Source organism: Lethenteron reissneri, chromosome 18, assembly GCF_015708825.2.
Source record: "Lethenteron reissneri isolate LAM-NWPU_2019-01 chromosome 18, ASM1570882v1, whole genome shotgun sequence".
Classification (NCBI taxonomy): Eukaryota; Metazoa; Chordata; class Hyperoartia; order Petromyzontiformes; family Petromyzontidae; genus Lethenteron; species Lethenteron reissneri.
Genome location: NC_083796.1, coordinates 12,196,927 through 12,212,485, shown reverse-complemented (window position 1 = coordinate 12,212,485; position 15,559 = coordinate 12,196,927). Strand labels below are relative to the sequence as shown.

Genomic DNA, 15,559 nt, shown 5'->3' with positions numbered 1-15,559 from the left:
ATGTTACACACAGCTCTTTGTCAATCCACCACTATGCCCTGTCAGTCATGGGGGGGGGGGTGGGGTTGTTTCACCATACTTCACCACCATCCACGTTGATCTGTGCGGGTTGGTGAAGGGGGGGGGGGTGGGGGAGGCCTAAACTAGCTCGTATATCACGCTGTACTGATGTTAGCCACGTCTGGCAATCAAACTCGGGCGACCTGATTTCACCACCGCTTCCACACGTTTTCTCTCATGGGGCAGCGTTAACGGTTGACAGGGAGAGGTGATTTCGGTTTACGAGTGTCGACCACTGGCAATCTTTCCAATTATCTTCAGAATCTGCATCTTTAATTAGACTAGAGGAATCCGATGAGCTGTCAAGCTCTTTTTCATAGATGTCCAGTATTTCGATTTAAAGCTTTCGTGACTGCAGGGATTAATCTTCTTGGTTCTTTCGGTAAAGTCACGTAGAATGGAAATAATAAAATAATAAAACAAAACTTAATAAAATAATTCTCACGACGTTTCGGCCACAATGCAAGCAGCCGTCCTCAGGTGAAGACCAGGTCTGTCGGGGAGACAGCGTCTGAATGCTGTCTCCCCGACAGCTGCTTGCGTTGTGGCCGAAATGTCGTGAGAATTATTTTATTATGTTTTATTTTTATTATTTTATTATTTCCCTTCTACGTGACTTTACCAAAACAACCAAGAAGAAGATGTCCGGTAGTTTCATGGACGTCCGGTACAACGGCTACAAAATGTACGTCTTCCACATTTTATTTTTCCATGATAAAAATTGATGTCGTGAGCATGATTCTGTCTCGTATGGTGTATATTGCTCATGTAGTGTTAATGGCAATGAGCAATGAATTACATTATCTTTTCAAAACCTAGGAAAGTCAGCAGGAATGGCGTTAACTTAGAACAAAACTGCTGCTACAGTGCATGCATCGGCATTGGGTTTATAATTAAAGGTCAGTTTTTTTTAGATTATGGTGACTTATGAATTGGATTGTGTTCTTCATGAGTAGAAATTAGTTCGTTATTCACTATTCAGAATTTTATTCCATCTATTTCCATTGATTCACATGCAGTTTCCATATTTTGCATTAATATTGTTGACTACTGGATTGTACCTCGCAATGTTCATGCGTACAATACATTTAAAATGTCCAACAACAAATTACTATTGTAATAATATTCTGTGTCCACAACAGCCCAATATACGCACACTCACATCTTGTAAGTTTGTTTTTCGCAGTCATATAAATTTCTTAGAATAGTGCTTTCTATAACTCGAACGTGCTAAAGAATACATTTTACCCCGTAAACATCCGTTAGCAAGTGTATACATTTTTCCCGTCCACCATTTGCTATTCATTACCTACGCCGGCACCCAAACTTGCTGCGTAGAGCGCACCCCTCTGCAACGCGTCTCTGAACCCATTTGTGACGCTTTCAATTCGCAGGACGATCACAACCTCAAAATCCTGGGGCTGGTGAGATCAGACGAGGGCATTTATCAGTGCATTGCCGAGAGCGAGGCCGGAAATGCCCAGTCAAGTGCGCAGCTTCTCGTGCTGGAGAGAGGTGAGTCACGGCGGGTCCCCGTGCCGTATTGGGTGCAGCGGCGTAACATCTTCACATCTTTTTAAATCCTTTATATTAAGTTAACTTGCTTGCTTGTTTGCGCGCTTACGACCGTGCAAATCTTTCGGTCGTTTTTTAACCCACTTCCCGTGATCCAATCGAGCTGACATTTTGCACACAGACTCGTTGTGCGTGACAATTTATTTTCGTGAAATTTTTTTTCCAAAATTTTACACTTTTTAGGAATTTTTTTTTTATATTTAATTACCAATTGCTTAATGGTGGCAGGCAATCATCTGACCCATAGGTGGCAGCCATTTCAAGCCAGAGGACGAGAGGACTCTAGCCGCCCGTTTCAAATACCAATGTGATAAAAATGAAACTATTACTCAAGAAAAACAGAAATGAATAATAAAATAAAACCGATGCCACGTATATAAATGATTTATAGTGAAAAACTTTGCTTTTACGGGTTAATTTTTTATATTTGACTTGAACTGAGCCGATCTCTGAGCTGGGCTCTACGCCTCAACGTCGCTACCTTCGGGCAGGTGACAATTGTGCGCGTTGCAAATGAGCATTATTGTTATTATTAGGTGGGATTTTTTTTGGCGAGCAGACGTTGAAATTGTCAAGTGCTGTTCGTGCGACTTCGTCGGATGGATAATAAAAAACGAGTAAAGCAAACTTACGCCGTGCGACTGGAGAGGCGCGTGTGACCTTGTGAATTCACCCAAGGTCAAATGCATCACCCCCCTCCCCGTGAGCAGGACAGGTGTGGTACAATTATGGTTTAGCAATTTACAAGCACAGGCAGCAGTTACAATTGAGCACTTCGCATAACATCACAACTGCACATTACAGGCCATCGCGGGGGGTGGTTTTATGAGATGCGCATTGTTTAAATGTTCGTGTTTTACATTCGTAGGCTTGCTCATCTTTCCTTGAGATAATATTCGGGGAGGGGAGGAGTGAAGTTCGTTATGCAGCAATTGTCAATTTCTAAAGGGATTTTTATTTGTAAGAGGGATGTTTGTGTTAAAATCGCTGAAATAGAAACAATGTTCATCAATTGTAATCGAACGTACGTCATTATCGCATCATAGTAGAGTAAGCTGACGACTACACCTCTACTCACCCCACACATGTACAAAGATACCCTGTACAGCTGGCATTGTGTAAAGGCCAGCAAGGTGTGGCCAGAACCACACTTAGTTGCCATCTCTCCCCAGTGTGAATGTTTACGCACTGCAGTATGGTATTCAAGTAAGTCTGAATTGACTTGGAGGAGGCCCAGGACTTGTCCAGATGTCACTCGCCACCAATATTGGCCATGGCCAGGTATTGAACTCGGGTTACTGGGTGCATAGCGCAGTCCGCTAACAACTGCACCCTCTGCTCCTCACTTGCCTCCACACGTACAATCATGGCCACACGAACATATGCACGTGCATGGATACACACGAGAACACCATTCAGATAACAGTTGCGTATCGGGTAATATCGAAATTCCCTGAAAAATCGCTTGCAGTAGCATACTTTATTTCATTCCACGCACTAGGCAAAACTTTGGCATGCTTGCAAAACATCTACGAAGGGGTTAAACATTCTCCTCTTTGCTTCTGACATATGCGTGCATGCAAGCATGTACGCACCTTGTTGACGTGCTTGGAATGTTCGTTGCAGGGATGGAGTTTGGGTTGGCCATTAGCGTCCATCGTGGCAGTTGTTTTTCGCGGGACGTATCTGTCAGCACCGCCCGCCGCGTGGGCGATGGGGGGGGGGGGCATCACCTGGTGTCATCTTGATGCCTCTGACCCTTTCCTCATCCTCCTCCTACCTCTGCCTCCATTTCCCCCCCCCCACCTTCCCCCCACTGCTCCCTCCTCCCCCCCTCCTCCTCAACTGCCCAGCCCAGTAATGCTGTGGGCCCTATGTGTCAGTGCGTTGATCAAACATCCGAAGGGATTGGTATCGGCCTGGGATTGGTATCGGCCTGGGTTTGACGTCCACGGCCATTGGCGCCGCGATGACAGCTGCGGCTCGAGAGAGCCGGGATGTTTTTTTTCTCTCTCTCTCTCTCCACGGGGTGTGGTGATCCCGTGCGCGCGCAAGATTCTGCATTCCGTTTCACTTTAAGATATTTCTTTTCGGCTGCATGAACTCTCAACAAAGAGGCAGTTAATGGCTTCTGGTTAAAAAAAACAAGAAAGGGCATTATTGCGAAATCAACGCGCACATTTTCTCCGAGGCCGTCACGGGGGTGATTTGTTTGGGCTCATTGAATTTTCTTGTTAAGAATTCTCGCCATGAGAATGATATAAATATTGTTTAGAAACCTTAATTTGTTTTCGCAAAGACACGCCCCCCCCCTCTCTTTCAGCTCGACGTGGAACGCACTATTTCTAAATTAGAGGCACTTCTCTCACTGCACACATATTGGGAAATAAAACACGACTTCAATTGAAGTCTGCAACTGCAATATGCGGCAGTGTGCTGAAAAATATTGCTTTAAATAAATAATCGCTGATTTGGATGATCTTTAATTGTATAACATGATGAAATTCTTTACTGGGCACATCGCTGAATGTAAGCAAAGTGTGTGATAAGTCTTAAGTGATGCACAGAATCTTTGCTGTTATTGCAGCCATTTTTTACAGCTTATCGGTGGCATGTTCCATTGTTCCATTGTTACGTGTGCAATTGTTCCTTGCACGACGAAGCTGCTAATATTTAGACTGAAAGTGGACCCTCTTATACAATTTTAATGCTCACATTCAATATAACGTAGCAGCATCGTGTAACATTGAAAACAAAAAAGCGCCACAATATTCAACAACACTGTGGCCTTAAAGACAAAGATATATGTTAAGCACCACGGTGGCGAGATGCTCACTACATCTCCTGGTATACAGGAGGTAGTGGGTTCGATGCAGACCCTGATGCCTGCTGTATATTTGGTGTTTGCGTTTCTCTCTCCCCGTGGTCGCTTGGATTTTTTTTGTCCCCACTCCTCCGTTTTTTTTCCCCTCCACATTTAGAATCACCAACACGCATTGAAGAGTATTTGGCTGCTAACAAAAATTCCACAAGATAAGCAACTTCGTTGAGCTATCATTTATGGCCCAGTCACTTCTGAAAAAAGAGCTCTAGAACTCAGTAGGCCTTACCTGATGAAATAAAAAATAGTAGATTTTATTAATCGGCGACGTTATTGGGCAATGGTCCTTCACAGCACACAGAGCAGCCAGAGAGGTTGAGGATGCAACCATTGGATAGCTGATGTTTAGCTTGAGCTCTTTTCACGAATGTTACATTCCTTGTAGTATTTTTTATTCTTTTTCATTACATTGACCTCATTGTTTTATATACATTCTGTATTATCAAGACGCTGCAATTTCATTTCCTAAAAGCAGGGTTTATTTTCTATCCCCCCATTCTGGTTAAGAGAGCTCGGTCTTTTGCTCTGTCCACAAACTGCCACTGGAAAAAGAAAAAATCACAAAGACTCCTCCACCTGGCCAATGTTTATTAAAGGAATAACTAATGGGCACACGCATGGAGGGGACAAACAAAATATAGAAGGCCTTAAAAAGAAGGCGCAGAGATTAAAACGTAGTAATGCGATGCCTCCAGCATGGTAGGTATAACGAGCGCGCGTGTGTGTGTGTGTTGCTGTAGTCGTATGTTCTCACATGTGCGACGGATAAATGTGGCAGCTGTTTTACATTAAAGGGAAGCCCCGTTCACTCATTTTGGCTAATTAGGCTCAACTCTGCTTAATGCGACGGACGTGTGTGTGAATCTGTACTGCGGACTTAAATTGTAATTATTATTTTCTTACCAAAATTACCCCGACCCTCGGCTCTTATATGTTTTGGGGTGTGCGGGCGGGGGGGGGGGGTATTCCAGTGGTAATATCGCTTCTTTTTTGGACCTCTTGTCGAAATATTATAGCATTAATTCACCATTTATAGAAGCAAAGTATTGCACTCTTCTTACCGATTTTTAGATTGAACAAGGGATGTTCAATTTGATTTATCAAACCTTAACTGAAATGCTACCTTTATGAACCCTGTATTTGTGATGAAGAATGCCAGATGCTGAATTGTCATGTGGCTTCCAATTGTGGCACCTTCGGGGTGTGTGATTTTCGGGAATTGGAATGAAAAGCGAAAGCGAATTGGTCACGTCTCAATGCGAGCTTCTATCAAAGCAAGCAAGGCGCATTCAGCCAATCAGCGCCACCAATTCACACAATCAGGGGAACAGTGGAACAGTAGGCGGAGTTGCGATGGCAATTGATAAGAGCAATTTTTGAAATGAGACGGCGCTTAGGACTTGACAATGGTTTAATTACATCACTGGATCTTTTGCCAGTCCCAAAATATGATAATAGGTTTTTTCCCCTTCTTTCTGGCAACAAAACAGGTGTTGAGATGCTAAAACACCAAACTGAAACCTTTTACAAGGAATCGGTGGATCCTTCGACCCATCGATCAGAGTGCAACATGTAAAAGGAGAATGGTGAAATGTCGAACGAGATGTTTGAGTTGGCAGATTTTACAGCATTCAGAATATCCAGTGTAAATCACATGAACAATATGCTAGTTCCTAACACACTCCACTACATGAATATAAATGTTTATAACCTCTGCCGATATACACGATAACAAACATTGTTATATGGCATATACCACTGAGTAGCATTTTCTGGCACGTAATGCCATACTGTTGTGGTGCACCAAATAGCTTAGTTAATGTCTACTGTTTACATTTTCGCGAAACCATTTATGAAACACAATTATGTGTTTCTAATAATAAAATAATAAAGTTTACTTCATTGAGTTATTGAGTTGAACCCTGTAGATAAATAATACAAGCATCACATTTAGCGTGGAAACATTTTAATTATTGTACCAATACTCGTGTAGGAAGGAAAGCTAAACACCGGTGAGCATTTGTTTTTCTTGTGAACAACATTTGAGAATGCCAATCGCGACCACTCAAAAGCTTTCTGACAACCTGAAGGTGCTTGGGCTCAGAGTAGCAAATGCAAAACATACTTTATTCTTTTTGGGACTCTACACTGTACAGTAGTGCGGCAAGGGAAAAGCCCTCACTATTTATCAAGTGAGTGTCCCATTATGGGTCTGAGAACCTAAAATAAAAGAAATCATTTATCTAGCCCTATCCCTGCCCTGACTATGTGAACTGTATCCTTGTTGTGTGTCGCACACTGACCAAAGATGTCGCAGGGCAACATTGAGCTTTACCTGCTCGTCTCTGCTCAGTGACACATTGCCTTTCACTTGCGCCTTGTGACAGTGCGCATTTTGTTAACGTGCTGGTGTATAACAAACCATCGCTCCTTGTAACATGGCCAGAAATGACGGCATTACTTTATCCTATTTTCTTCTCTTGCTTCCTGCAATCAGTCATTTCATTGTGGCAATCGTTGTTGAACATTTCCGTGTTATCGCAAATTCTGCTGGTGGTTTTTATACGCACGATCTTGATTTTTTTTTCTCACTCCTCCATTTGGTTTTCTCAAAGTCACTGGCAAGGGCAATGTTTGTGCTCGGGTCATGCTCTGAGAATCAATTTGCGGAAGTGGGTGGGTACCCATTTTCCAGTCAATTGCTTCCAATCAGCAGGGAGCCTTTTCCCGAATTGTTCTCTGAAGGGCTCAGGTTTTACACCTGCTGCAATGAAAAGATGTTGTACGCACTCTGCGAGTTTTCCAAGAAGCTCACAAAGCCTCCACCCCCCCGCCCGCAGTTTGCGGGTTTTTGTTAAGTTTGCGGCTGCATTAAGTCAAATAATTAGCATTCTCCCTGTGTGTGCTGCAAGCAAAACGAAGCCTCGTGGTCTTATAGAATTAAGGTCATGTAAATGTTTCTCATTAATATGTCATTGGCAGCCACATAAAGATTACACCCAGGCATTTTGTAAACAATTATTTGCCGTATATTTTTTTGAGCGTTAACTTAGTTTTTTTTACTGCGGATCAAAACATTTCTCAATTTTTTATGAAATATAATTGGTGCTGTGGTGAATTTACCAATGCCTCTGAATCGCTGGTTACAAGGCAGAGGTTTCATATTACTGCGCGGATCAAAAAAAATTCTAAATTTTTTTAATGAAATATAATTGGTGCTGTGGTGAATTTACTCATGCCTCAGGATCGCCGGTTGCAAGGGGGAGGTTTCCTATTACTGCGCCGGGTGCTATCGTTGGCTTTTGCTTGTTTACGCCTTCGCCTGTTGCCATGGCAACTTTGGCTCCCTGTTTATTTGCAACGAAATGAGGCATGGATTACCGGAGGCCTGCTATGGCTTCAGGTGAGATCCGGGGAAGCTGCGGGTATGACCTTTTGTTTTCCGCACCAGTGGTGTGTCTGACCTGAGCCTTGCCATCTGTCACATTCGAATTTCTTTTGCTCTGGGATTAATGACCATGAAGGAGTATGGGTAGGCACATGTAAGCAATTAAAATGCATCTTGATAATTTTATCTCCTCCTTATCCCCCAGTTAATTGTTAGGGAAGCTGGAGTCACCCTGACCGGTTATTATTCGTTAGAGCTATCTATCTCACTGTGTATGTGCCATCTTAATGTTGTTGTAATGTCCGTAGTTTTGTACTATATTTCAGTCTGTGTTTGTGGATGGGTCCATCAAGGTCTGTCTGTTATTCCCTCTTATTTATCCATCACGTATGAGTCCCAAATGTTTACATTCTGTCAGGGTTTTTATTTTAATGTTTTGCCTTTTCTGTGCTTGTATGTGATGCATTTTGTTTGTCTTGTAGAGTATCATGTAAAATAGGGAAGCATTCTGTGATACTTCAGCGGACACTAGGAGCTGCTCATGTGTGTTAGGTCTTCAAGGCCCGCGGTGGAATATCCACATTATTAACCCTTTCCTGTTCTGATAACGTATGTGTACGTCATCACATATAATACCGGAAGAAAAAACGGAAGAAAAACTAAAATAAATACCGTTATTGGTACCTCGGCGTGTGGCTCAGTTTGGCGCCAGCTGTCATTGAGTGCAGTTCTCTGTGGTGAGTACAATGTATTTTAAAACAATGGTGCTATGCCTCTCTAAATGCAATTAACGCTGAGCCACTTGGCGTTCCGAGATTCAGAGGTGAACGGGACACCCTCCCTGCAACTTTCAGATGTCTCGGAATGGAAAAGGGTTAAGCGATGGACCAGTATTATAGAACTACTATGGTTGACTTTCACAAAATGGTACAGTACTCATTTTATGAACACCCAAAGGGCTGAAGAAACTGAGTTAGGGTTTGAAATGAAGCCCCTTTCGCATGTGAAATGGGTACTCTGGCATAGCACCACTCAGCCGGATAATATTAATAGATAACGTTGTACTTAAATTAATAAGCAAATTAATGTTTTTTGTACAATCATCGGCAATGGCAGTTGCACTGCTGCAATGAAGGCATCCCCAGGCCATGACCAAGCTCCTTGTCTTACGATGCAACAATCCAACTAACACCTGCACTCGAGCTGATTTCATCGCTCCATCTCCGTGGTAGTCATTCTTTTCTGGCGTGTTCCTTCCTTTAGCTACCAATTCGCCAATAGTCTTGGCCACCGACCGTCATTCATGGTGGTCCTGACAGGGGAATGATTATATTATTATTATCCCTTCTTGAGACGCGTCCTGTCCTCACTCACAATACCAAATTGAAAATGATGATAATCGTGAATCTATAGCTGAATGAAGATCCATCTGTGTTATTGTCTTTGAGCCGACTCATCCGTAGCACATCTCATTTGTTGATATTCTCTTTGTTGTTCTGTTTTGTCCTTTTGCGTGTGGGCCCTCTCCCTGGTGCCATGCCAACTCTAGGTTGTGCCTTCGTTTCATGCTGTCAGTTGTCACCCCTTCTAGAGACATCACTTGCCCAAGTCAATAAGATTCGTGTATATCATAGTGAACATTTTAATTATAATTCTGCTTTTCAATCATATTCTTGTTTGCAGTATGCTGAAATTCACTACTTTATTTTGGATTTTTCGAAATAAGAACATCTGGTTACGGGACGATTACATAAATATAATACAGTAACATATATAAATGTAATACAATGATATAGGGGTAATCTAGGGCTCCCCCTAGTGGAGATGCTTCTGCCAGCGGTGGCAGGAGACACTAACTACAGGGCTGCATCTTTGAAATTTTACCTGTTACAATACAACTTGGGTATTCCAACAATAATTTCGCGTATGGTGAACAAAATTCCACAGTGATCTCATATTTCCGAGGCTATGAGCTCCATCGTGTAACTCGAATGCTCGTTGAACTCTGTTCGAACCGACTTCGCATATTGTTGGATTATTTATATCAATGGATCATATCAGTATCCAGTGTTTTTTTGTGTGGGTGCATTTTTTGCGCCATGTATTATGCATCAGTTATTAAATGCGCTTCCATTCACTTGGGGTCATATGAAACATTCATTGAAATGGTGGGCAGATTTTTGCCGTGAAAATCAAAATGACAGCCGCTGGGTTTTTTTTTTCTTTTTCTACGGAGCCAATGACTTAGAAAAAAAACAATCCTGCTGTCAGGGTATGGAGGTGAAAATCGTAATACCACATACTCGCCACAATTGTGCCCTAACAATGTATCCATCTTCTTGTGACTACTACTACGACTACTGCTACCTCGGTGAACTGGGACTTGGAAAAGATGCTTCAGTGTCACTTATAAGGTCATGAACCTTTTCCTCAGGTTTGTGTTAGATGCAGGTTTGTAACCTCATGGCGATTTAGCCCTGTGACCTGAGTGAAATTCCCGACCAGGGCAGCGAAGGGTGATCTCTGAATTTATTCTGGGCCTTTTCTTCACCAGCCTGAAATAACCAGGGTGGTGAAGTATGGTCACACATCCCTTAAGACTCGTAGAGTGTATGGAGACTCATCCAGCAATGGATTGACACACACTTTTAAATAATATTTTGTATATACTGACAGTATACATGTGTATATTAAATACGACAATTAAACTGCCCAGTGGTTGTGCAAGATTGTGAGCGTTTTGTGGGCGGAATCCCAATACAGAACATTGTCGTATCGTGTTGTCTGCTGCACTCGTGATGTTTTTTTTCCCCACCAGACATTTAGTAGGTAGGCCCTTGTGCCTCAATGCTGCAGATTTAATTCGAAATTCACACTGCAAGCAGCTGTCTTCCTGCAGGACCAAACGTTAATCTGCGCATCTCAGCTTTCGAGCTCGCTTCTGTCTTTCCTGTCTCATACCGGCTAACCCCTACGAAAGAGGCTTGTCAACTCTGGCGTCGCTTTCCATAGTCTAGTTCTCTTTGTTTCTGGCCACTTGGATCCTTGTCAAGGTGGTGGGGGCCGAGGGGGCTGGTGGTGGGGGGGGCGAGGGGGTGACTCTGCGTCGTGATAACAGCATCGACCTTTGGTAAAAATGTCACTCGGCACATTTTGGCATACAAATGAAAAACGCAGATTGATCGTGTAATTGTTCAACCAAGGCGGACGTGTGCCCGTACACACGGACAATGGAGTGCTGTTCAAACAGCGGATGAGTTGGCAGTAAAAGTGCAGATGCCGTGCTCGTTCGCTGAGCGAAGAGGCATCACCAAGAACCTGATGCCCCTCCGCGCCTTGTTCTTGTTGTGAAATGTCATTGTCCACCTGTCAGTAGAATCCATTACTTTTGAACTTGAGAAAAAAAGGTAGCGCCGACGGTATTTTGGCGCATGTTAAATCAGCTCTGCTGTTTTGTCTGTGAGTCTGCACGGCCAGGTTTTTTTTTTATTACCGAGAATTATGTTTTATCTTTATTTATAAAAATATTTTTATTCTTTTTTACCGATTCTGGAGGCATGGGTAAATGCCATTGCAGGCACACATATTGAGTTGGCATGTACATCGTACGACGGGCAAAACCATTTGGAGCTTGATTCTCAGAACCGCCGTTGTCATTTTTCACGCTAAAGTCATCGCACCGACTGTTATCCGAACATTGTCCACCGCTTTGCGAACCAGTTCTGGGACCCGCTCGCTAACCCACACTGACCAGAGTGGTTGAAGTAAAAAGAAAACCCAGTGGTGGACATGACAAAGGGGAGGCCTTCATCCAGCAATAGATTGACAAAGAGCTGTAAATGATAACTTATTATATGTGAAATGCACACCTAAGTATAACTGAGCATAGCAGATGTTACATGTAGTGTTTTAATAACTAAACGCTGCTAGTTGATTAACTTTGAACACACGGCGGTATATTCATGATGTTCCCCTTCATGTTTCAAACCTTGGTGATTTGATTTAGATGTAAAGCGTTTGTTTACATGTCATTACATATTCACTACATACGTGTAAGTTGATACCCTGGACACCCTTGCAAACGAGATGTTCCATCTCAAGCTATTTTCCAGGTGAAATATATAAATGTATCAAGCAAAAAGTTATTACCCTTCACGATGTCATCAATTGTTTAAAAACTTAACCACCTAACAGGTTCAAAAGGTAGCAACTAGTCAATCATAACTGATGATCACAAACGGCTGAATTACATTTTTGTTTAACATTCAAAAGTCCTGGTGTGCTCACACTATTCACGGCAGGGCTCTGCCTATGGGACCGGGACTAATAAATGCATCAATCTCTAACCCCAATGTTTGCAGCGCTGATCCTTTCCCGCGTTGTCCACGAGCAAACTGCCTCGCTTTCGCCGAGGTCAAGCATACAGACGTGTAAAGCATCTGCCGTGTACGCATTTAAAGCGCCGAGGCTTGGGGGCGATTGTTTGAACTTTCTCTCGTGGCGTGCAACGCTATGGTGGACCTACATCATGCTGATCTTTATTAACCGTTCACTTGAGTCCCACCATGGCATATCCTTGCGGAGGCACTTAGTTGGACCTTTATATATATAAGTTTTTCAATCAAACTGTATCCTGGCAGTTTGTTTAGTGCCCCGTGTTATTTTTTAGTCAGTGGTACAGCCCAATAAGTCCTGTTTATGAGACCCCTGGCCCATGCCATGCGGTGCAGCACGGCAGGACACTGTAACAAGGTTTTCTACAAATATGTAAATTGGTCCCAACCCTTAGCAGCTGAGACCTGCTGGATGTCTGCTTTCCCGGCCCAATTTTCCTGGAGCCCGCATTGATGTAAAGCCCTTTGGAGAGACATTCGCCAGCAAAAACCTGATGCCCGTAACCCGAGCTGGTGGCTAGGCGGTCGGTCGCGTGCCTGATTGGAGTTTCCAGCCGTTTTCTGGAAATGCAAATGCGTTTGTTTAAATTATTCTAACCAGAATGCATATTTGATTAATCGTGTTTCAGGGGGGAGGGTGGAAACGTGATTGTTTTTGCTACCAAGTAACAATATCCTGTGCAGTGTAACAGTTTTGTGTCGATATGAACATCGTTTTGTTTAGGCATATCTTCAGATCATCAATGCATTCATTCTATGTTGTCATTCTATTGTTAATCATTTTATGAGTTTATTCCGCTTTTTTTGTACGTTGTCAAATCCATGCTAACGGAATTACATCCATAACGCGGGCTTCTCCAATACGTTGTAAAAACGGGCTCCTTCATGATTCATGCCATCCTGCAGTGTCTAAGCACCTTTGGATCCAAACGCCAAATTACGCCGATGCTTTAGATTTTGTGCCATTTGGACTTCGAGGCCTGTGCTGTAATTCCGTTACTGCCGAATTTACCATTGGTCTTGCCATCTTTGTTTTCCCCGCTCCTCGCCTCCGATTAAGCACGGCTGGCTACGTACGGTGCGGCGAAATAAGTTAATCATGCAAACATCTCACTTTTATTTCGTCATCGTGTTTTACAGTTTCATTTATTTTTTGTTCCTCATACTTTTTCGTTTGTGTGTTTTGTTTTTGTTTTCTTCACCCCATCCACACCCCCCACCCCCCACCACCTCTTCATCCCCTCAACTCGCACCCCTCCTGCTCACCTCCCCCAACGCTGCCCACTCCCGGTGCCACCCCTCCGTCGTCGCATCACCGTCCCGACGCGCGCGCCGCCCCCCCCCCCGCCGCCCCCCAACGTCGCCAGACGACATCGGCCACTCCGTGTCTCCCAACCCGTCGTCCCACCCCCCGTCTGTGACCGGTGCCGCCGCGAACGACCGCCACCGCACAGCGAGCGGCGGGGAGGCCCCTCTGCCGTCGGCGCCCCGCGACGTCGTGGCCGCCCTGGTGTCAACGCGCTTCGTCAAGCTCATGTGGCGAGCGCCCGCCGATCCGCAGGGAGACATCTTGGGCTACACCGTCTTCTACGCCAAGGAGAAGGCCAACAGGTCAGCGCATGATGGAGAAAGGGGGGGGGGGTGCCCCCTCACCCTGTTGGATGACGAGGGCTGGAATGGTTTTTGGCGGTCACCGTGAATTGTCACGCGACTCGCAAGTCGGCGGTGGTTTTTCCGAGGGTTGGAATTGGCACTTTAGTGTGCCGATGACACCAGATGCCAGAGACCAGTCCACGTGCTCTGAGTGGCTCGATATGTTATTTTTCCATTATCCCAATTCAGATGTGGGGTTCATGGAATATACTGGCATTCATGTGCTGCTTGTGGTAGATCACTTGTAGGTTTGTTATCTGTCTTAGAGCAGCAACTGATAATTGATAGTGAGGAAAACATGTCACGGGCTGTTTATGAATAGCTGATCTGCAAATGCCTCCTCACCGATGTATGAGCTAAATCAAAGTCAAACTGTCCCAATATTTAACTGAGCATTGGAGAGTGTTTACTTATATTGGTATCCCTGAGCTATCGGTAGAAAATAATCAATTTTCTCACGCTAGAACCAGTTTTTCTTCACAGCACAACCACTGCTGATTTTCCACGAAGTTGGTAATTGTGTTATTGACCCCAACGAGGCACGAGGTATTCCACTGACCAGGATTACTACTGGAAACATTCTGATTGGTGGGTAGGTGTATGCTCGACCAGACCAGATAGACAGGGTAGGAGGTAGACATGTTTAGGTGGGGAGTATTTACTATGCATTGTTTTTCAATCCACTTTAAGTACCTAGGATGAGCGCATCTATTAATTAAGATAATCTACTATAAGTTAGAATGTTGCCTTCGTAAATTGGATTGAATAAGTGTTTGTTACTAAAGAGCAGTGCGAGAGAAACATACTTCTTTGTAACATAACCTGGATAAAAGTCAATCAACATTTAATTATAATTTGGTGACAAGTGATATCGCGGTCCTACAAGTGACAGCGCACATATCACTTATTGGAGTAAGTGGTGTTCATTGTTCTGATAATTTTGGTTAAATTCAGCAACTACATATAATTCACATTGTACTTAGATCATCATTATAATTTATTACAAACTAATTAAATGTAACTAATTACCAGCACTAATGTTGGTTTGATTGGGCACACATAAAACCTTAATTGGTTCAATGTCGAATCATACTTGCTTGTCAGCTTGAGTGTTATTATGAACGTGGACATTTGAATAATGAATGTGTTTGCCCAAAATGCACTACTCCAGGAATTAATTGTAGTACAGGTGAATCTTTCAAATGGTCCACATTTGCCAAATTTGAGAAATTAACCACAAATTACTCAGCAATCATCACCCGCTACTGCAAGAACCTGGCAGGACACCTCCTGAAAAATAGTCGTGAGACTCAGTGAGGCCTTCCTGGGTACACAAGCATAATACAACATAACTGCGAAAACTAAAATTTATTTTATTTGACCAGGTAAGGCCCACTGGACTATATGTAGTTCTTTTTCAGAAGTGACCTGGCCACAAATTAAGTGGCTTATTACGTGAAAATGTATAACAGCCACGCACTCTAAGCTCATGTTGATTCTAAAAAAAATGCTCATCTTTTCACAATGGCCCTGGCGCTTTTGAGGGAACCATCCCCTTATACTAGTTCTTCCACTTAGTGGGTTTTAAGTGCCAATTATTCTACCAGC

General features: G+C 43.4%; 1 protein-coding gene across 17 annotated transcripts in view; it reads left to right on the top strand.

Annotated features, from left to right (window-relative positions):
* The window catches only part of NEO1 (neogenin 1), a 171,404-nt gene that overhangs the window by 93,884 nt on the left and 61,961 nt on the right, over positions 1–15,559 (top strand). For 13 of the 17 annotated variants that reach the window (XM_061553824.1, XM_061553837.1, XM_061553838.1 and 10 more), the window contains exons 7-8: positions 1,455–1,575; positions 13,666–13,909. In XM_061553824.1, coding sequence (XP_061409808.1) covers positions 1,455–1,575; positions 13,666–13,909 — 365 coding nt within the window. The remainder of the gene's footprint in view (positions 1–1,454; positions 1,576–13,665; positions 13,910–15,559) is intronic. The other 4 variants (XM_061553833.1, XM_061553836.1, XM_061553831.1 and 1 more) reach the window with 1 other exon arrangement.